Here is a 23041-nt window from a genome sequence, read left to right as displayed (position 1 = left end):
GAAGAAATCAGTCTGGAGTTTGAAACTACCATTCTGAGTAACAGAATTTAGTTAGAAGATAAAGGTCTAAAGCCTAAAAAACAGTCTTATTCCTTTTTTATCAGAATCCTTCTACATGTATTTCTCTTACAAATTTACTTGAGTATCCAAAATGGGGACGCATGGGATATGTGAGCAAGCTCACTCAGGTTCTTTAATTTTATAAGAAATAACCTAAAATTTGAAAAAATCTTCTGGGCAATAACTCCATCACTGATCAACAAATTTTGTGATATGGAAAGATCTCATTTGCTCAACACCTTAAACATGTTAGTGTTTGTCCATTAAAACGTAATGATTTTTTTTTTTTTAATATATTTAAAGAAAAAAGTGCTGTTAAGCCCAGTACAATCTATTTCAGTAACATTGGCATTGTTTGACAACAGATCCAGAATCAGAGAAAACAAAAAATTAATGATGATGACAACCTACAAAGGCAAGTGAGAGTAATAGCTAACATGCCTTTTGGGCAAGGTGAGCTAAAAAAAAAAGGGCATTCTTCTGACTACAATGTAGATGAATATTATTTACTTGGACATCAGTTAAAAATCCTTCTAGAAAAGCATTATTATTTGATTTTAAATCAGCATTTTGTAGAGGTTCAGTCACATTTAAATTTGGTTAATGAATTGATGAAGACAGATTATGAAAATTTATATAGAATAAAAAGAACATGAAATGTTAGCATTTTTTATTTATCTCTTTTTACTTTTCCATAAAAATTTGTATTTGTCTACATTAAACAAATCCTCTTCCTCTTCTTTCACAACAATCTTTTTTATAGCTTTTCTCTTCATCAATCTTTGTCTCCTTTCCTCTTCTGAAAGTGTGTCTAAATCCAATGGTAGCTTAAATAAAGATGTTTGAACAATCAAATTTTTGGAATTTGCAATCTAAATATTAATTATTTATGTGCTCAAATACACAAAAATTGTACCAAGCAATTTTTTTGTCTATAGTATATGTACAATGTATGGGGCTTATTGCACTAACACAAGTTCTTTTTATGTGTGTTTGAAAACTTTTCGCATATTAATGCGTTACAAAATTGTGTTACAAAAACAAGTTGTCATTAAAGGGCAAAATATTTATCAATACATTTATTACTAAAACCTTCTGATCTAAGGCTATGAATAGAATCACCCTATTTCTTTTTTTTTTAATTTCTTGTTCTTGTGTAAGACTTTTTAAGTTCACGTCAGTATTAACCTGAGATTGAACCTGAGACAAGGGCTGGTTTTATAAAAAATCTCAAATTGAGATTTTCCTCAAATCCATCCTCAAAGTACGACCAATCTAATTGTTTGTACAATGTAAATGAAAATTTGAGGAAAAACTGAAATTTGAGATTCTTCATGAAACAGGGCCCTGACCCTTTAAAATTTATCTGAGCTGACTACATATACATTTTTTTACCATTTCATAACAAGAACAGGCAAACTAAGTTCTTGAATACATGTACTCTTCCCAATATTTTTAAATAGCAATTTAAATATACATGACAAACAGAAAGAAGTTTTTGTAAAAGTACCTTTATTATTTTTCGAGGTTCATGGTATCTTGTATTAACAGTGGCACCGTCTGGTAGTACCAACATTGTTGGATACATCCTCCTAAATATCTTTCTTTTCACATTACAAATTGATGTTCTATTGGAATTTGTTCGAACAGAAATGGTTGTTAGGTGTTTGAAGTTTAATACTGAACACTGTTTACATATTGGGTTCAATGACCTGAAATAAAAACAAAACACATTTGATATAATTGTTAGGCACAGTGTAACAGGATCTTGCCCTAGTTTCCCTATGCCATGATGGTCACAAATCATTTTGAACTCTCCCATGAATTTTCTAAATTTTTTATGAATGGTGGCCATTTTTCTTACTTCAATATGGTTAATCAATAGACCATATAGTTACTTAATTTTAACCGAAGCATGCATGAACTCCACAGTTTTTTCCTTTTTTCTGACAATTTTTGAAGTTTGAACACCGGCTATGTTGGATATCTTAATATGACACGCCAAGTTTTGTTTTATTCAATTCTGCTGTTTCAAAGGAATGTTCTATTTTTAGTAATAATGGCCATGTTTTTCGAACAATGAATATTTTTTTTAAAAATCAGTTTTTGCAGATATCCCTAAAAAACTATTATAAATTTTGTCGCATGGTTCAGAAAAGATTTCAAAGTTGTACACATGAAAAATGACAAAAAAAATCTGTTTCAGGAGCCACATCTCCTACATTCAGTGGTGAATCATTTTGAAAATTTCAGCATAGATCTGTTTTCTGTCATTGAATACTGTTATCCTCGATCAGAATTTAGCTAATTCAACAGTTTTAGGAGTTATTTGCCAAAAAAAATGTATATTAACCCATTGGCTCTAGTAACAGTGACAATGTTTACGAAGTTTAAAAAATTGTTTTTAAACAATCAGTTTGTGAGAATACCCTAAGGAACGATCTTAACAAGTTTCATTTGATTCTGAATAGTAGTTATAGAGAAGATTTTTTTGAAATAACATCAAAAATAGCCAAAAATATCGAAAAAGGGTAATAACTCAAACATCGGTTGACAGATTTTCATGAAAATTGCCACACAGGTACATATACATTTGTAGCTTTCATCATGCTGAACACTTTTATCCTGCAGGAATTTGCCTAAACCTAGTGATTTTTGAGATATTTGTGAAAACTGTTGTTTGTACCCTATGTTATTTTTAGTGACAGCAGCCAATTTTTTTTACCCATCTAAAATCAAAGTATAAACTTTGTGCAGGATACCCTAAGGAACAATCATTGTAAGTTTCATCCAAATCCATTTATAAGTTTAAGAGAAGATGATGTTTGAAAAATTGTTCACTGTACGAAATCAGGGAGTGTATATTAGAGGGAGAAGTCACTTGTAATATATACAGAACACTGCTGTTGCTACTTGGCTGTTTATAAGCCAATTTTCTCAAATTTCTCTATTGAAAATAGGGTAATTTTGCTAAGGGTCTTTGTAAAAAAACACTGGATGGATTTTGGTGCATGATGTCCTTAATTCAAGATAAAAGATAGGAGAATGGCAACATATATTTTTTATTTGTTTAAAATAAGAGGATTATAAATATTTTCCATTTTAAAATTAGGTCTTTTTAGACAAATAAACAAAAAATTCACTTTAAAGTTTTATTAAGTATGATTTGTCAATGAATGTTTGCAAACTATTGCATTTATTCTAATGAAATTAATATAAAATGAAAGAGAAAAATCTGCTGAATTACAATGGCTATTTTTAGTAAGTGTGCTTTGAATAACAATAAAATGATGACTAATCAAATGTACCTATGTCTTGAGAAAAAAATATCAAAATTTTCATTTTCCTAAATAATACCCCCAGTAAGCTGTTAAAACGTTGTGTCTTTCTGTTTGTTTCACCATATGAATTTAACACCAGTTAAATGATAAAAAACACTTCTTTAAAATGGTGTCTTCCTCGAATGCCAACATTTTATATGTTACTTATTCCTTTAATGCCGACAAAAGTATTTCAATAGATGTTTATATTATAACAATAGGTGTTTTTATACAATTAAAATGATTTTATAAGTATTTAACTGTTGAAATTAATTAGTAAAGTTGATAACATTTTATACTTTTTTTTATATGGAAAACAACAGATTTTTAAAAATATGTAAGAATATAATAAAATTGAATTATTAAAAAGTTAAAATTTTAATATATTTTTAATTTTTATTTTTAAAAATGTATAAATCATATACAACAATCTTAAAGAAATTCCGAAATTTAACATCAATAAACATCATTTCAAACTCTGAACTTTTATATTAGTGATTTATTTCATTATTTATTATTCTAACGTTTTAACTAACTAATATGAATATATTTTTTTATACTTCATGTGATATCAAATGAGAGTAAAGTACCTAAAACTACTTACAGCAAAAACAGATCTTCTACTTTGTGTAGCAATTACAAATATTTTATTAAACTGAACAAAAACCTCATGCTTAGTAACTATTCCAATACTAGTATTCCTACATAAAGTAGAATGATAGATTGAAATATTTTCAAGTTATTGGACTATATACAAATAATTCAAAAGTCTATTGTACTATACATATACATGTATGATTTTGTGAAGAAACAGCTAAAAAAAAAAAAAGATTTTAACAACTGGAATAATTATCTGAAATATGAACTGAAATAAGTCACCAGTAATTTACCTATCTGTTAATTAGTATGAATGTTTTGATAAGCATGCACTTTTGTTGTAATAACCACTAAAACCTATTTCTTGAACGCCAACAAAATTTTACAGGTAAATTATTGGTAGATCAAAGGATGTTGGCATTGGTGGAACAAACCCTTTAAAATGATACATTTTTTATACACATGTAATATAATAATGAGTTTGAAATAATTAACAGTTAGAAGTTGACCAATTTCATTAATTTTCCCTGTGGCAATTAATGATAAATAATACGTAATTATTTATTTTCCAGGTACATTTTGACATTTTTATTATATTTTAGTGTTTTGAGAGCATGCCATTCCTCAGTATTTTCATCATAACTTTGTTATTATCAATTTGTCAATTTTATAACTTATATAACTAAAATCTTGAATAATTTCTCTTCCCCCCACAATATGCATATGTCAAATGTAAATCTTCAAGGTTTTAAGTTTAACCAGTACAAAAACTGGGGAGGCACATTTATTTTCACACATATGGTGTGACCAGTCCCTGTAATATTATAAGGTCCCTGGCAAAATTTACATTTTTCTGAAAACATTCAGAGGTTAAAACTTTACCTAAAGACTTCGGGCAAGTTTTGACTGATTTGATTTTTGTTTTTAAAAAAGAAGTGTCAGAGTTTGAATTTTGTACCCTACCTAGCATCAATCTGTGTACCAGCAAAGAAAGGATACATGTACGTTCGTATCCAGAGTGAAAATCTGACAAAAACAGATTCTAATGCGATTTTAATTGATTGTCCTTGATTATTTTAATAGCGAGCACCGCAAAGGGGTGTGAGCTCTACAGTTATTACTTTCCCGTAAGGTTCCCCAATACACTAACGAAAAAAAAGCGATGTCCCAGAAGTGACTGTCCTTACAGAGAAAATTCATCATTTCCTTCAATCAAATAAATAAAAAAATATAGCTTAAGATTACGTTTCAGTAAAAACATCATTTCTGATAGTTTCTAGAAAAGCAGAGGATGCTTACCCTACCGGAGCACCTAGTCCATGCTCCCAGTTTTTAGTGGAGTCCGAGTTGCTCATTTGCTTTTTGTGTATGTCTGGTCTTTGTCCCTGTATTACATTCTTTTAATTACCGCTATAACCTTGGTTCCCTTGATTACTCTTTCAGGTCTTTTACTTCTTTTTTACTTATATATAGAAGTGAATGTGATGTTTTTAAAAACTTCTGGAAACACATGGATGGTGTTCCACTGTTGCTGTTGTCAAGAACCTAACCCACCTTAGAAAAAATATAACTGATTGTATTATTCAAATCGAACATAGCTTTTCTAAGATAGGAAAGGCAAACATTTTATGGTTTGCAGCTGTCAATTACGTCTGAATTTTGTTTACGTCACATGAAATGTTTAAAATTTCCCACCTATGTGTGGAGAACTGTAATATTTCTGGTATCTGTACAAATTGATCTGACCGGCTAAAACTGAAAAGGATGTTACTAGAGACGCTTTTAAATAAAAATTGTAAAGTATAGAGAAGTGCTACATTGCAATCGACTATTTAAAATGCGAAGGAAAAAGGGGGATGGGGTTGAAATTTTTTGGTGAAAAAATTTTATTTCAGTCACTCGTTTCAAGCAGTTAAAAATTAGCTCCTTGCTCACTCATTGAAAAAAAAAATCCCCTTTATTGAACAAGACAGATTTTCAAATAAAACTATTGATATCGCTAGCCTTTGAAATTTAAATATAATTATTACCCTTGCGAAACAAAAACTGTCATCCGATCAAAAAACCCTTTTTGCAATGTTTTTATTATTTTGACCAATCTCGCACAGACAGTACACGTATGGTAAAGCTCTCGGTGCTCGCCGATTTAGGCAATGCCTACTCCATATTAATATTATGGTGTTCTAATGTAAAATATATACAAATGTATTTAAATTGTACAGATAACAAAAATACGAAAAATGTGATATTCCCAGCTGAATTTGAAAGTTTGTACACATTTACAAAATTTTAAATAATGAAATTGGCAAAATAGTATACGGTGTGTACTAATTCAATACTTCAGTGTCATTGTACCGAATGAACTGATAAATGCATTTAGAAAAGAACTCACAGAGCGCAAACAAAAACTATACATAAAGAGTAATAATCAAGAGAAACTAAGCAAACCTCAGCATGGAAGCCATAATAATTTGATCAATAACATCCGGTTTAGGCTAACATCATTGAAAAAAATACCCGTAGAGAGAAACTATACATAACTGATATTTAAAAGAATAATCTTACATCTAGTTATGATTTGTCAAACTTATAAATAGGCTTATGAATGATAGTTCTATTTTTAAAAACAAAAAAAAGCTTATATCATGAAAACTTCACAATCATGTGATACGTCATGTGATTGCAATTCTTGTGAAAACAAATTTTAACGTTGAAAATTGCAAAGATGTACCTGTCAGTGTTTATTTGTTTTATTTTAACATGTTTTAATGGTAAGTCGATTTAAAGATAATTCTGCTTTTTATGATTTATTCAACCAAAGAAAACATGCTTCACTTATTGTTTGTTTTTGCAACCAAAATGACTGCGGATATATACAAGCATGTGATGTGTTGAACCTCTTTGGGTGCCAAGGCTTTTCCTTTATTTTGCCAAAGAAGAGTTTTTATATTCAAATTCAACTGTTCTGCTTTTGATGTCGACAATCACCTGACATCACAAGAAAGGGATGTTGAACGCAGAAAGAAATAGACCTGAAATAATATTAAATTCAACTCTTGAAGGTTTTAAAAATGTATTTTTTACTGTCAAGTTGTTAAGTTACTTAGTACATTTACTACCTATACATTCACAAAAAAGGAAAGAACAAAGCAAGAAACAAAACAAAAAATGCATTTCATAAAAAGTGTTTTAAATTTGTGGATTTTCAAAATAAATCTTATTTACCAAATTATGCCTCTTTTAAAATACTTAATCCCATAAAATTTGCACACAAATTGAATTCAACAAGCGCTGATGAACTTTATGAATTAAGCTTATTATTTAAAACATTTTAAAAAAGGAATCCTCAAAAATTTTATAAGACCTCTACAAACTGATAAATTACATGCATGCCAATGTTCTTTTTTTTTCCTAATTAGTAAATACTTGTTGCTAGTACCATGTGACGAAATCTATTTTCATAATCGTATTTACAGCTAACAAAATGTTATGTGCGATCGATGCACACTTTAAATGGAGTCCTTGTTGAATATTTTTTGATTTTATCGAAAACATGTACATGTACCTAATGCATCATTGAAATTGTATGTTTATATTAATTTTTTTTTTTTTTGCTGTGTTATGTTATATTTTTACAAATTTTCCCCTACATGAAATTCATAAAGAGCAGGTTGATTTTAGTAGATTGCACTGAAGGTAAAAACAGATAACTAAATTAAATGTGAATATCTGATCAATAGATAATGAAGAGTATAAATAAGAACAAAACTTGTAAGGTATTATTTTGGGGTTCTTTTGTATGTACTCCTTGAAGCACCCCACACATCATCACACTCAGACTTGTGTCATCAGTGACATTATTGAAGAACAATCGACTTGTTGAATGTGTGGACAACAGTTGCTAAGTCTATATATAGGCTCTTGGCAAAATACAGGAGTATGAAAAGCGTTTATTTAGGCTCTTTGATATAGTAAGGGTTAACATTCTTCTTTATAATACACTATCATACATTTACAAGCATAAATGCAAATTTTGAATAAAGGTCAAAAATGCAATATTGCACCACCAGCTTGTAATAATAATAATAATAATAATATTAATAATAAAACTTTATTTCAAGAGGGTTACACAGTTAGTTTACAACTAATCTTCCCTGAGGTCCTCACACAAAAACAAAAATATAAGGTTAATTTCAATGCCACAAAATGAGTATTACTAAATAATTCATAAATGCATGTCAACATAGTTATCATTTTACATTATAGTATATGTACAAAATGTAAATACATTTGGATTATTCTTTTGCCTGTTCCTCAATAAAGAAGATTTTTAATTTCTGCTTAAAAAGACTTATTTGTTTTACACTTCTTATTTCATGTGGGAGGGTATTCCATTGAAATGGGCCAGAGTAAACAAAAGTATGTCTGAAAAGTTCTGTCTTAGGTTTAAATACACATCAATTGTACCATGTATCAATTACATTGCTTTGTCTAGATCACAATTGTACCCGACACATTTTACAATAGTACCAGCTGCAAGTCAACACAGAACTCTATACTAATACTTTGTTACTATTTTTACTTTGATGATATATCCTCTTCTCCTTATAATGAGGACCTCAGTCTTTGAGGATGTGGCAACAGGAGAGGAAGAAAGCAGGTTTCATCAATTTTCAAGTCGATTCTAGGTCTGTTCTAGACCAGTTTTTCTATAATTTTTAGTTTTGATCTCTTGTGTTCAATTTGTTCAGTTTTAAGAGACTATTGAAAGGAAATGTGTGTTTACCATGAATATATTCTGTAAGTTTTGCACTGAGCTCTGCAAGCCATTATTTGACAAAATGCTCTACTGCATGTAATTGAGATAAGGTAGCATGAAATAGATGCGATGGAGGTGCACTGTTTCATACATTGATGACCTAGTCTAATTAAGTAAAACTTAAAAATAAAAGGTGAAACTTGGTGAAAATATTGATTGTCACTGGATTACAAGGTAGCTAGAGCATTCATGCACTGATAGATCCAATACTTGTGAAGATAAAGAGCTGTAAAATGCATGCTTTATGTAATTATATGCAATACCTAAAGACTCGGGTCCCCATTTTCATTAATATACCAATAATGTGATATTAAATTTTAAAAATGTATATTTTCTATAGGATAATTTGCCAATCTATGGTAATAAGCGATTTCACATTCACTTATTTGCATCTCATTAAGTGTCAAGTTGGTTGGAAAATAAACAACAAAACAAACAATTTTAATGATAATTTTGGATAATAATTCAAAACTTTGATCATAACTTTATTTTATATCAAATTTTTATTTTGTAAAATGTTTTACTTAGATAAAATCATTCATATTTTGTCTGTGATATAATAACTCTGTAACTTGAAAAAATAAATGTAGTGATATTCAAATGCAATCGACTGTTTTTTACTATATCATTGTATCATTGTTTTTTTGTTTTTTTTTCATATAGCCTAATCACTGAATATTTATCTGAAATTTCTTTGGATAGAAAGAGTTTTATTTGCAGTTTAGGGGACCAAAATAATTTTTCAATTATTTTTAAAAATTGAAAAAGTCATCATGGTATAATGTTGATGCCCCATGCCACTTTATTGATTTTTTTGCCAACCAAAACTATATCACTGGTTTACTGATGACATTATGAAGAACCCTATTAAGGAATAAATTGTGGATTTGCTTGTTTGAGTGCCTAGATAAAGCTTTATTTCCCCAAATTACCCTAAATTATCTGCAGTGGCCTATCTATTGAGTGCAACCTAAAGGGATACTCCTTTATCACAGCTAATTATATGGACCTTGTTATTTGAATTTACTTGAGAGAGAAAGGTATCGCATCATCATTTTATATGTTCGAGTAGTTGTCATTACTTGTGATGGACAATCTTGGTATCTGACTAGGTGTTTCATGAACCATTGCCTAATAGCAAAAATAACCTGTATATTGTTCCAGAATTTCAGCATTGACATAAATCAAGCCAGAGGTTTGAGTCAACAGTCCCCTCTTGTCAATAGCACCTTGTCTTGAGCAGATCCTACTATTGGGCTGAAGATAGCAGTTTTAAAAGCGACATTAAAAATACAAGAAACCAAACAGTCACAGAACCAATAAACTCAAGCATCTTTTTTATCAACACGGTTTTTTTTAAGCAAAAAATGGAATGTGTTGCTATTAGGGCCATCCATGCGTCATCCTACAAGAAGCTGGCTCCCTTATTTGCACATTGTCTTCTTTTTACATTATCATATATGAGTCACTTTCATACAATGATGTGATTTTGTATATTTGTTTCCTTACATTTGTTTCTATCTTTTTTTCCACAGGAACTCTTGCTCAATCAAGATTAGGATTCTCAGAAGATGAAATTAACCTGTCTATAGGAACTTCCAAAAAGCTGATATTGAAACCACAGTATGTTTCATTTAAAGGAAGCTAATTTATTTTCTATATTAAATGTCAGTTTTCCAAAATTGAACTTTTAAATATTTATTTAGGCACCAACTATTTTTTATCATGGGAGCAGCTCAGTGGTCTTTTTAGAAATTTGAATAGCTTTTTTCACCCAACCAGTTAAGCAGAATATTCTTTTAAATACCAGTACTCATTTTTTTTTAAATTTGTTAAGACAGTTAATATATACTTGCATGTAGTAACTTTGGATAAGGACTGGTCTGACCAGCCTAATCTTATAAAAAGTCACATTTTGTCAGCTTTTGGGCACATTTATAAAATAATTATACATCACAAAGAAAATGCATTACCTGGTATATCAATATTTAGCACATTAGATGGCCAATTTTTTTATTAAAAACTTCTGCAAAAAGTTGGTTGTCAAAACCATCTGTACCCCAAGTGGCAGTGTTTACATGTATGAATAAAATATATATTAGCGTAACATGAACATGATTTTTTTTTATTTCCAAACAATTAGTAAAGAAAGTTTTACAGGTACTGTTACAGCTAGACCCTGACTTTTTTTTGCCTTCATTGCGATTGCATTTATGTCCATGTTAAGTTGAAAAGCCTCTAAAACTTACTTTTTTTTCAGACCACCAATGAGTGAAAATGCTGTTATCAGATTTATGTATGACTTTGGAAATGAAAATTTATACACAGAGAAACACAAGTTGATCCACCCTCTCCCAGATGTGACAATCACAGCTAATTCATCAGTCGGAGTAACTGTCAATATCACAGCTTTAAATGCTGGTCATCTAACTTTGGGAGTAAACTCATCCTCATCTGAGCTTGAGAAGTATAACTGGTCTTTTTTTACTATTATGATTATTTCTTAATGTAAATGTAAATGAGTATGTAAATTTATTTATTTCTCTTAAACCAAATTTCATGGTACATTTTCAGGCAAAAGAGGGTGTCAAAAAATTTGATGATTGTTCTTTTGGCGTATGCTAAGTTGTGCTCTAAGTATTTTGGTGGATGTTAAGTTGTGCTCAAGTATTTTGGTGAATGCTAAGTTGTGCTCTAAGTACATAAGCTGAGAGTAAATATGGAATTTATTTTGGCTTTTTAGAAAGACTGCTAAAATACACCCAAATTAGCACCTTGTGAAAATTTACTGCTATACAGTACATATTTTGTACATTTGTACAGTTGAAAGGTATTAATACAGCACTGAATACAGTATTTGTCCTGGCGAGTTAAAAATAGGACTAACGATTTTAAAGAAGATACAAAGTTTTTTTTTTAGTATGATTTGATATATTGCTTTTAGAGCTAATTGAAAGTTTAAATCATTTCAAACATAATGATATTCATCCCTGATATCTACTAAATTACAAAGTTGGACGTCAAGCCCATCTTCATCTTATAAACTTGAGACCCTTTTGCTGTATTAATATAATATGGTTTGTAGTGTTCCCTCTTGCTGTGATTTTTATTTATGATTTTCTTCAAACTATAAAATCAAAAGTTATTTTAATATCAGTCACATTATGGTAACAAAAACATGCATTTTAAAAATACTTTAATTGAATTGGTAATTGGGAAGTTGTCATAGATTAATCCCACAGTGTTCAGTACAATTGCCTGTTAAAGAATTTTGCATTTATTATTGATAGATTAGCATTATTTTTTGCCTGCAGCATTCTCTTCAGATTCTATTATTTCATGACTTATAAATACTTTTATGAAACTTTTTATTGTTATACATGTATTATAGTTTACTTGATAATGTAAATTGTACATGTAAATTCTGTTTTATTTCAATATTAAATAGAAGGTAGGTGCTTAATTATGCTCAGCATCTTGATAGAACAGAACTTTTATTACTTTGTTTTAAAGTTTTATTTTATTTGGCATTTGCTTTGTATAGGTTGGAAAATTGTTTTGTGAGGATTGATGTTGTACATAACAGCATTTTGGTGGTTATCAATGCAGTTATAGGATGGATCTACTTTGTAGCATGGTCTGTGTCATTTTATCCACAAGTTGTCACAAACTGGAGACGAAAAAGGTAAGTATGGGGTAAAAAAAATTCAAACAATTTTCCCTTATTCTTCATTATCAGTAAATAGTTCCTGATGGGAAGAGTCATTTAGCAATGACTGGTTGGTTGCCCCCAAAAATTGTCTGGATCAAAGCATAGCTAAAATCCAATTGATTCTTTGGAGCGACCAACTAGCATATATATATTGCAATTTGATTCAAAGTGTCATATCTATTTGTTGATGTAAGATTCCAAAATGGCAAGAATAATTACCAACAATTAAATACATGTAGATAGAGAAAAACAGCCACCGTTTAATTTTAACAAGTTAGAAATTTTAAAATTTGGCTTACCTATGCAAAAAATCCCCAATGGACCTAATTAATGAAATAGAAGATCAATAGCACTGATACCCAGACCATCATTTAAATAACTGATTTTTTTTTAATTTTTGTAAAGGAGTCCAAAGTTCAAGACCCTGGACCCATTTACCAAATAAAAAGTGAACGTGTATGGAGATCATGAACCTTTTCTTCTTGCCAGATCCCGCTTGTGTTGACCAAACTGTGACAAAAATTTTTTATTCATACAGTATACATTCAATGAATTGTAACACTTCTTAACAATTAAGTAGTTGTCTTTGTAAGAATCATGCAAAATCTGAAAAATGTGATACACCCCAAAGAAGGCTACATATTTTTATTTTTGTATTTAAATTTTTTTATGGGTCAATACTATGAAATGTGTAATTATTCATTCAAATCTGCCTGCTCTTAGGAGATAATCAACATTGAAAATCCAGTAGATTCTATTGTATTTGAGTGTCATTTACAGAGTTATCTCCCTTAATTTTGAAATCTACAGTGCATTCTATATAATTTTTATCTCCTAAGAGCACAGGTTATATGAAAAACCACTTGTTAATTTCTGTTTACTATGACATTTTAAACAAAATATCAAAAATAAAAATATGTAGGGTTTTTACCCATGAATCACATTTTGCATGATCCTTAGCTGGAGTGCTACTTAACTGTTCATTAATCTAAAAGAATCTTTTGCTCTCCTTAAAAGAAGTATTCATCAGTTGGTTATGATATCAATCTTGTGTCTTAGAAAAAACATCAGGTCATCAAACTACTATTCTTCTGGTCAAAAATATCAAGTCTATTTCAATATAAATTTCTCTGCATGTAGATCTACTGCATATTCCCATCTCTTTGGGAATTTTCAAGTATCTGGAAAGCGAAATCTGAAAAATGAACAAGCTCAGCTGCAGCCACTCTGTATATCTGTTATAAAAAGGGGGTTGGTGAATGATGGCATGTCAGTGGTTTGCTATATAATTTATGTGAAGTATTTTGTATATAGAAGGCTGAAAGGGAATATGAGACCATATTCCCTTTGAATATTATGTTTTACTGGAGTGTCTTACAAATAGTAACATGTCATTAACATCCAATATGCACTTCATTTGTGGCATTACACATCAAGATAGCATAAAGTATGAAAGCAACATCATTTTCTTTGAATTTGACACTTTCTTATATAAAAATATGTTTATTTTTACCACCTTGAAATGATAGGATACTTATTTTAACGCTATTTTTATAAAATCAATACATTTTTTGATTCACTTCAATATTCTCATGTCTACCACGGGTATATGGTCTCACATGTCCTGTCAAGCTGACCACTCAGATTGCAGAACCGCCAGGCATATTTCACATCAGTAGAATATAACATTATATGAACCCCCAGATCTAAGTAAGTAAACAAATATGAAGTTTTACCACAGACCATTTTAGGAAGGCCCATTCTGATGAATTTTATAAGGGCCCACATTTTCTGTCTTTTTTTCCCTTAATAGATGTTAATGATTGCATGATGTGCTTCCTACATGCTACAGTGTCCTTATTCACCTGGATTACCTTGCTCTATTCAAAAGCTGCAGGGAACATTATCTGAGGAAAAAGCATCATAAGTTCACTAAGCTTTTTAGAATATGCCATAATGTTATCCAGTTTATTATAACACTCCAAACTTAGTAAAATTCATTCAATACAGTGGTGCACTGCAGGATATTCACTTGAAAAAAAAAACAGTGCAAAGTGCATGGAATCATAATCAGAAATCATTTGTTCATAGCAATTTAAAAGATCTGACTTGGAATAATTTCATGTCTTTTACTTTTTTGTCTCACTGGCAATTCTTTTATTTTACATGAACGCTTTGATTAGTTTTATTAGTACATGTATTGTATCATTGCTCTTAATGTGCTGATTTTAAATTAAGCAAAATTTGTGAAGGATTAAGATAAAAGCTTCCTCAGTAATCAAAACAACACAAAGAAATTTTCAGATTTTTTAATAGAATGTTGTAAAACTTTTACAAACTTATCCACTCTTGATTGTTAATTTTGTCATTTAAATGTGATATTACCAGGTAATGCAAAATGAAAAATAGCTTTGGTCTTTATACTTAAATGTTGACCTCATATACTTTCTGATTGATGGGTTTTATATAACCATGCATAATTCACCATATGAGTGATTCTTTAATTTAATTATTCTTTAAACTATTATTTCAGTGTAGTTGGTTTGAACTTTGATTTTCTGGCTTACAACATAACAGGATTTTTGGCTTATGGATTCTTCAATGTTGGAATGTTTTGGGTAGAAAGTGTCAAGGTAAAGAAATTTGAACTATCATGTTAAGATCTTTTTCATAACAGAAACTTTTAAGAGGGTGTCAATGGAAGATCCAGGATGTGAGTGGCACATGCCAAATTATGTTTCCAGAAAATGTTCATCCATAAGAAATCACAGAATCATGTTTTCAAAAAACTGAATGTTAGCTAGTTTGTAATTTACTGCAATGATAAGAAAACTACTTAAATTGTTTCCTGATAAATTGTAATATATTATAGTGTTTTATTTCAGCTTTTTTCCTAATTCTGAAATGTCAAAAGCACTATAAAAAATGTAAATGTTACATATTTTTAGGAAGAGTATAAAGAAAAACATCCTAGAGGTATAAATCCAGTACAGTTGAATGATGTCATTTTTACACTTCATGCTGTATTTATCACTATTATCACTATACTTCAGTGTACTGTTTATGATGTAAGTTTTAAAATTCTGTTTAATCAAAGAGGTTATTCATAGATACATGTCTAGTCTATGTCTTTGAGGACATATTCTAGATGCTTAATTATTACTTAAAAATTTTCTTTTAAAGAAATTGAGGTTAAAAAATATAGCTAAATATGTATATCTGGCATTTGCCATAATTTACAACTAGTATGCACTAAGTGATAGTCATGTGGTAGTCATGTGACTCAGTCCTGAACCAGTTAGGTCATATTTGGAAGTGGTAGACTTGTGATGAGGATTCATAGATTAACTTTTGGAGTGCTATAAATGGAAGGTATATGCAGTGATTTTTCTAGCGCTCGTCATTTTCGTCATTGACGAAAGACTTTTCAGAATGACAAAAATAATCTGGTCTCATTTTGTCACTTGAAATCTTTGAAAGTACAAAAAGGCATTAAGAGCTGTAAACCCAACATTGGTTCAGGTGGTGAACATGACAATTTTATTACTTCAAGCTAATTACAACTTTTAACAGGTGGTAAAATTTTGTTCTCCTATTTCACTAATCAAAGTAAATGTCGATCTCTTGACCACCCAAGCATGACTTAATGCACACTGTATAATATGATACAATTGTAATGAGGATTCATAGGTGAACTTTTGGAGTGTTTTAAATAATGTCTTTGCCTAAGATAGTAAAATATTGATTTTCAGAACAAGAGCTTTAAAGAGTACGTTATTTTCACTAGAAAGAGTGGAAAACATTTTGAATCAAGAATAAAAGGGGAGAATCTGGTTCTCCCATGAAATTTGAGTATGAAAAGGCATGAAACTGCTCAAAGAAATATAATCATTTTCCATGGATTAGAAAGTCACATGCATCTACTTTCTGAGAGTTTACATGTGATGACCTCAACTTATGATATATTTAGTTTATTATTGATTCTTACAGATCAAGCAAGTATATCTCTCCATACATACTTCTAAATATTCGTCTGAATATAGCTGAAATATTGCTGCTCGGACGTTAAACCCCAACAAACAAACAAACATCTAAATAATACTGGTAAATTTTATGTACTTCTCATTTTTTTTTATTTCAGAGAGGAGGCCAGAAAATATCTAAAGTGTCCAGAATACTAGTGATAGGTGCTTGGCTGTTCATATTAATTTCATTATTTGTTACAATAGCAAAAGTTATAACCTGGCTTACATATTTGTACTACTTTTCTTATGTTAAGCTTGGAGTTACTCTTATTAAATATGTTCCTCAGGTGAGTTAGAAATGCTTTATTACTGTGTATGATTTCCCTCAATCATAAATTTTAAAAATAAATTGTATCTTTCATTGATTAAAACTATGAATGCTCTTTCATATAGATAAAACAAACTAGTTTTTAGAAAAATCTTACAATTTATAACAGGTTTTCTTCTGGTTAGTTAACCTAATGATATTTAAGTGTTTGTCAGTGATACATGTGAGTATTAGAGGGTATATTGTGAATTAAGAAAATTTAGGGTATGAGGCTCTATGACTCCTTATAATTTTTGTTCATCCATTTACTGCACATATTGCACTGTTTTGTTTTTTGTTTGTGTGTTTTGGTTTTTTTTTTTTTATCAACGTTTGTCTACATGATGGTTTTATCTTTTCCAGGCATACATGAACTTCAAAAGAAAGAGTACAGATGGTTGGAGTATAGGAAATGTTATCTTAGATTTTACTGGAGGATCATTTAGCTTATTACAGATGTTTTTATTGGCATATAATAGTGGTTAGTGTGCTATCCTTGAATTCTATAAACTTGTATTTGTTTGTTATCCTTGCACTCTATAAATCTGTACTTGTTTGTTATCCTAGCATTCTATTAACCTGTACTTGTTTGTTATCCTTGCACTCTATAAACATGTACTTGTTTATTATCCTAGCATTCTATAAACCTGTACTTGTTTGTTATCCTTGCACTCTATAAACCTGTATTTGTTTGTTATACTTGCACTCTATAAACCTGTACTTGTTTGTTATTCTTGCTCTCTATAAACCTGTACTTGTTTGTTATACATGTACTTGCACTCTATAAACTTGTACTTGTTTGTTATACTTGCACTCTATAAACCTGTACTGGTTTGTTATCCTTGCACTCTATAAACCTTACTTGTTTGTTATAATTGCACTCTATAAACCTGTATTTGTTTGTTATCCTTGCACTCTATAAACCTGTACTGGTTTGTTATCCTCTTACTTGTTTGTTATCCTTGCACTCTATAAACCAGTATTTATTTGTTACTTTTTGCATTCCTTTTTATCTTTCCATTAAAAATTTTATGAAAAATTTATACTCTAAATAAAGAATTATTGCGATATTTTTACTATTGCAATAATAATAAAAACTTGCATTATGTAGCATTATGTAATATTAAACATAACATAACTATGAGGAATTTTCATAGAACCTATATTAGTATAATGATAGTTGTGTATTAAATTAAGAAATCATCATAATTAATTCACACAATAATATCTGAATTTACAGTAATACCACTAATTTTTGCATTGGTATGTAGAATTTTTATGGGGTGCCAATGTTTTTTGAGAACCACAAATTCAATAAATGTAAAAATTTCTGTAGGAATCTGTGGTATTTTAATAATACATGTACAATGAATTAAAAAAAATCAGGAATAAAATCTGTTATTACCACTCAAGAATATTGATACCCCTTAAGTAATTTTTTAACTTCTTTAAAGTTGGTGTTGGTTTCTGAAAAAAAGTATCTGTTTTATTAATTATGTCATTATATTTGAAATCAAGATTACTTTTCTTCCTACTACCTGTCCATATTTTTATACATGACTATTGATATAAGAGCTGATAATAAAATTGCCTTCATAATACATATTATATGTCTGTATATTAGAAAATTGGACTATGACTAATCATTTCCCAAGATTTCAGATTTTTTAATATCAGTAGGTAATAACTGCTTTGATGGTCATTGGTATTGTCTATGTATAAAGTGTTCTATTTTCAGTTATTATCAAAAGTAAATGAATATGACATTTGTTTTCGTTTGATTGGTACATAATGCACCATGTGATTTTTATTTTCAGATGACTGGAGTTCCATATTTGGAGATCCCACGAAGTTTGGTTTAGGATTTTTTAGCATTTTATTTGACATACTCTTCATTATCCAACATTATGTGCTGTACAGAGGAAAAGTTCCATCATATACCTTAATTACTGAACCTTCAGAATTTGATGAGGAGGCTTCAAAACGAGTGAATAGTGATGAAAAACCTCCGAGTTATGACAGTGTTGTTACAGGATAGAATTTCTCTTTCAAAGTATTATATACTTCACGAATATCATATCATTACATGTGACTCTTAATATACATTATTTTTAAAACAAACTGTAAGGTTCAGCCTTCTTCCAGTAACCAGCCTTATTTTACAGTTCACTGTTGTGTGTAAATTTCATGCCTTGGCATGAGTATTGATCTTCATTTCGGTGAAAAAAATGTAGAAATGGTTTTAAGCAAGATATTTCCCATTACAATATTCCCATTTCAGAATTCTTGAATTTGGAGTGATGTTTAATTTTATAAGTTATCGTTGAAAGAAATTAGGAAATGGTGTAACTTCTTTTATACACATAAAAAAGAAATTCAATTTTTTTCAGATGCCAATGGACTATATTTAAGTTTGACATTGCAGAGGTTTTTTTTGCCCAAGCAACTAAAAGTTTTGGGCATACTAGTATTATTTTACCCATGTCCATCAGTTTGTCCCACATATTTTTGCAGAATAACTTGCACCAATTAAAAAGAAACTTTGGGAAAAGGGTATATATTCATAGTGGTAAACTCCCTTATTTCTTTTTTAAATTCCAATTTTTCATTTTCATATTAAGGAAATTTATTCATAAAAAATTGGGGTGTTTCCATTTTTTGTCCAATTTTTAGTTTGAAAACACTTGCATCAACTCACATGATACATTAGAATTTTTTTGATGTTTTATTCAAATCAGCATGGTGAAACCAATCCTTATTTGTAAGTATAAGACTTTTAGAAATATTTTCATATATGTATTCTACTTGTACATGTTTATGGAGGATTGGTAGAAAATCTACTTAGCAGCTATGTAGCTCAGTGAAAAGTTGTATTTATTGCATTGCCTAGGTGTCATTAAACAATTCTGTTCTGTGTAAGAGTGTCATCTGTGTCTCCTAGACACAAAGATGTTTCTAGGATAGTCTTACTTTAAGTGTTATGACTAAATAATTGTATCCATGTGGAGACGGGGCATCTCTTGGTCTAGTTTCATGTTAAATATCAACAAAAGTAAAGTTTTATTGAAAAAGACCATTGCAAAGTTTTGTGATTCCTTAACCATAAGAGAAATTAAGACAGACTTGTGTGCGTGTTACTTTTTTTTTTGTTGGTATTTTTGATTGTAAAAAGATAATATTTATATGAAATTTTTCATTGTTGTGTAACCATGAAATGGTTTAATGTGTTAATTTCTATATATGTGTAAATACACATGTAACTAATTATAAAAAATTACCATTGTGTTTTACCTTTAAAGTTATTTTTTGATTACACAGTAACAAGTTTAAAAAAAAACAAAAACAAAATATTTTAATTGATATTATCATAAGTTCAATGTAACCAAATTATGAGATGTTCTTATTTTTTATACTTACAATACCTGTTGGAGCCATGTGATAATACGGGTGAAAGCATACAACAATAAAAAATATTATATCTTGTATTAAAACATTCCGAGTTATACTTAAATTGTATTTAAAAATCAAGAAAAAGAACCAAACTCTGCCAGAAGATCAAAGATTTAAATCCCAGTAATCAGTTATGCATCAATAAGAATTTAGATTTTCCAGAAAAAGGAGGTACGACTTGAAATTAACACCAGATTTTTCACTGTGAAAGAAGATTAAAAAAATGCTTTGCAGTGCACAGACCAGAGGTTCTACTATCCATTAAGTTTCATACTAACCTGCAAGTTTATATGGTGATTAAACATCTAATTAATGTTAATAACAATCCTGCAAGTCGTTGAGTTGTGGACAACGCATCAGTTCAAGTTTTGCTGAAAAATGCCAGAGTCCAACAGCCGTCTATTCTACATTTTTTTGTTCAAATTCCTGATAATATGCACATTTCATGTTTCACCCTGTCAGTCTGTCTATAATGTTTCACAACAATGCAAGTCATTAAAGAGGAGTTGCAGATAACGCACGAGACCAAGTTTTGCTGAAAATGCCTTGTAAGCCATCATTTCTAATTTTTGTTCTAAAAATATGTCCTGACAGTATGGATGTCTCCATGTGATTATATTGCTTCCCACAAAGTTTCATAACAATGCTGAAAGCTGCATAGAAAATAGTTACGACAGACATACAGGGTGAAACCTATATAACCCCCAAATTTCTTTTGTGGGGGAGGGGTATAATAACCCTGAATTCATACCAAGTCTGACCTTTGTGGTATGTAACATTGTAGTTCACAATTTGATAGCAATCTATACACATGTACTTCGGCAATCTAATTAAAACTGGATCTATCAGAATCCTCAGGTTTTTCTCTTTGAATGGTACTTTAAAAATCATGCAAGATGAAATCTGATCCGAAAGTAGAATTGAGTGTTAGATCCTGCATGCAGCAACTAAACAGGAGTTGGTGGGCCCAACTTAAGTAAATAGTTCTTTGTTTTTAGCCCCTAATTACATATCTGTTGGGCAGTATTCCCTGAAAATTAATACCAAACTTCCTTTTGTGGTATCAAAACTCAACCAACTTAAATTCAGGTAATCACACATCTAGAAAAACTGAGAGCAAGCTCACAAAGATGTGATGTCCAATATTCCTGCATAAAAGAATGTATTCCTTGGGCAGCTCTAGTGGAATCTGGGTTATTTACATCTTGGATGTTATTTTTGGTTGTTTCATGTGTTTCATTTTCTTGGTCTAGTAGTTATCCTTACATTATGTTCTTTTTTCATTGCTGTTCAAATGCTAGTTCCCGAACCAGGAGTTGCACATGAGAAGTTCAGATTCAATGTTTCATTACTTTACATGTTAAATAGGTAATTTTCAAACTTTCAATGTGAATTCCCAGGACAAATAACATCTTAAAAGTTGTATGCCATTTTGAAGCTTGGAAAATATGGCTTTCAAAAACATTATGCTAATGGTATGATTATAGAAATTTTCCCCAAAATTCACTTCAATAAATAATACTTAAAATCTACATTTTTACCTTTCCTGCAAACTGACAGGATTGATGCTAATTACTCACTTTTGTAGTAAATAATAAATATGATTCTATAGTACAAAATCTCAGCTTTATTTCGAATATTTTTGATCAGCACACAAATTAGGCACTTGCAATGCATAGATCTATGTTCAGTGTGTTTTTGGTACTGTATAGCGGGTTGGCCATTTGACCCAGAAGTAGTAGTGAGACCAAAACCAGCAAGTTGGATAATCTCCCTTCTGGTTTCTCCAACAATAATTATAATCCTTTGTACAACTTAGCATATGATGTCCAACCTTCCTGCAAATTTTCATTAAAATCCTTTCAATGGTTTAGGAGGAGTTGCACCTACAAGATGTATAGAAATACAGACCGATATGGTGATCCATATACACCAACAAAGTGAATCATGTACAACTGCAAAATTATAATCAAAATGTTGTTAGCACTAGGGTTTTTCGATTCTTGTGAAAATTGAAGCATGAACAAAATTTCAAAAATTACATGATCTAAAATGAAACTATTATCATACATTTGCTATTCCCATATTATTTAGAACTGTTTTCCCTAATACGTATAAACTGAATGTCAATCAATACTACTGATTTCTGAAGAACAAACAGTAATCAATATTTCAACAGTATTGAACTTCACACATTTACAAATTTTGTTCCGTTTCACGTTCTAAAGTTGATTTGCAATCACATTCAAAATTATTATAACAAAGTATTGTTCTTCAATGTAATTATACTCATTTTCAGAGCAAATGAACCAATTCCAACTGAAGAAAATAATTTCCCTGATCAATATTGCAAGATTTTCAAAACTAAGACATTTAATATCAATCTGAAATTTCCTGCCAATTTTACCTGATAAAATCATTGCTCTCCACTTTGTTTATGAATCATAAAATATTGATGATAGGATACAGATTTTAACTAATTATTGTTTTCAATGGAACATGCTTAGTGCATTTAATGCTTCTTGACACATTACTGCAAGAACTTCATTCCCTAAAAGCAAATGAACTAAACATCTTTCAAGGCCAAAAAGGAGTCCCTCAAATCTTCAGATCATTCGAAGACTAGATCTAAATTTTATTTGCAGAAAAGATATAATATTACTGAGCTGGCTGAATAATTGCCAGAAACATATTTACAGGTTATAAAAGACGCATTGAATGATACAATAGGAATAACATTTGGACTATGTA

At 30.0% G+C, this 23041-nt stretch overlaps 2 protein-coding genes across 4 annotated transcripts; one reads left to right on the top strand and one right to left on the bottom strand.

Annotated features, from left to right (window-relative positions):
• Window positions 1-715: 715 nt before the first annotated feature.
• Window positions 716-6628, bottom strand: LOC148628492 (large ribosomal subunit protein mL55-like). 2 transcript variants are annotated; one of them, XM_088588492.1, is made up of 3 exons: window positions 6543-6628; window positions 1571-1772; window positions 716-887 (listed from the first exon to the last, which is right to left on the bottom strand). In XM_088588492.1, coding segments are annotated over exons 1-3 (357 nt in total). In that variant the 5' UTR covers window positions 6545-6628; the 3' UTR covers window positions 716-734. The 2 variants fall into 2 exon arrangements, with proteins under 2 accessions (XP_088444618.1, XP_088444609.1); XM_088588483.1 differs by having other exon boundaries at window positions 6426-6560.
• On the top strand, window positions 6611-20125 carry LOC148628491 (cystinosin-like). 2 transcript variants are annotated; one of them, XM_088588449.1, is made up of 9 exons: window positions 6611-6748; window positions 10332-10419; window positions 11057-11263; window positions 12341-12481; window positions 15042-15141; window positions 15457-15576; window positions 16650-16695; window positions 17204-17321; window positions 18658-20125. In XM_088588449.1, exons 1-8 carry the CDS (start codon window positions 6703-6705, stop codon window positions 17284-17286), a joined length of 831 nt encoding a protein of 276 aa, XP_088444575.1. In that variant the 5' UTR covers window positions 6611-6702; the 3' UTR covers window positions 17287-17321; window positions 18658-20125. The 2 variants fall into 2 exon arrangements, with proteins under 2 accessions (XP_088444575.1, XP_088444566.1); XM_088588440.1 differs by having other exon boundaries at window positions 16650-16820.
• The last annotated feature ends 2916 nt before the right edge of the window (window positions 20126-23041 follow it).

Source organism: Perna viridis, chromosome 1 (genome assembly GCF_037379345.1).
Source record: "Perna viridis isolate PV_CMFRI_1.1 ecotype Kerala chromosome 1, ASM3737934v1, whole genome shotgun sequence".
Classification (NCBI taxonomy): Eukaryota; Metazoa; Mollusca; class Bivalvia; order Mytilida; family Mytilidae; genus Perna; species Perna viridis.
The sequence above is the reverse complement of the archived record's forward strand: the minus strand, read 5'-3'. Positions and strand labels throughout refer to the sequence as shown.

Coding starts and splice junctions, on each gene's coding strand:
- LOC148628492 (XM_088588483.1), bottom strand. Junction 888..1,570: donor AACCTCGAAAAATAATAAAG/GTACTTTTACAA, acceptor TCTTTATTTAAG/CTACCATTGGATTTAGACAC.
- LOC148628491 (XM_088588440.1), top strand. CDS start 6,703: ATGTACCTGTCAGTGTTTATTTGTTTTATTTTAACATGTTTTAATG. Junction 10,420..11,056: donor AAGCTGATATTGAAACCACA/GTATGTTTCATT, acceptor CTTTTTTTTCAG/ACCACCAATGAGTGAAAATG. Junction 12,482..15,041: donor ACAAACTGGAGACGAAAAAG/GTAAGTATGGGG, acceptor CTATTATTTCAG/TGTAGTTGGTTTGAACTTTG.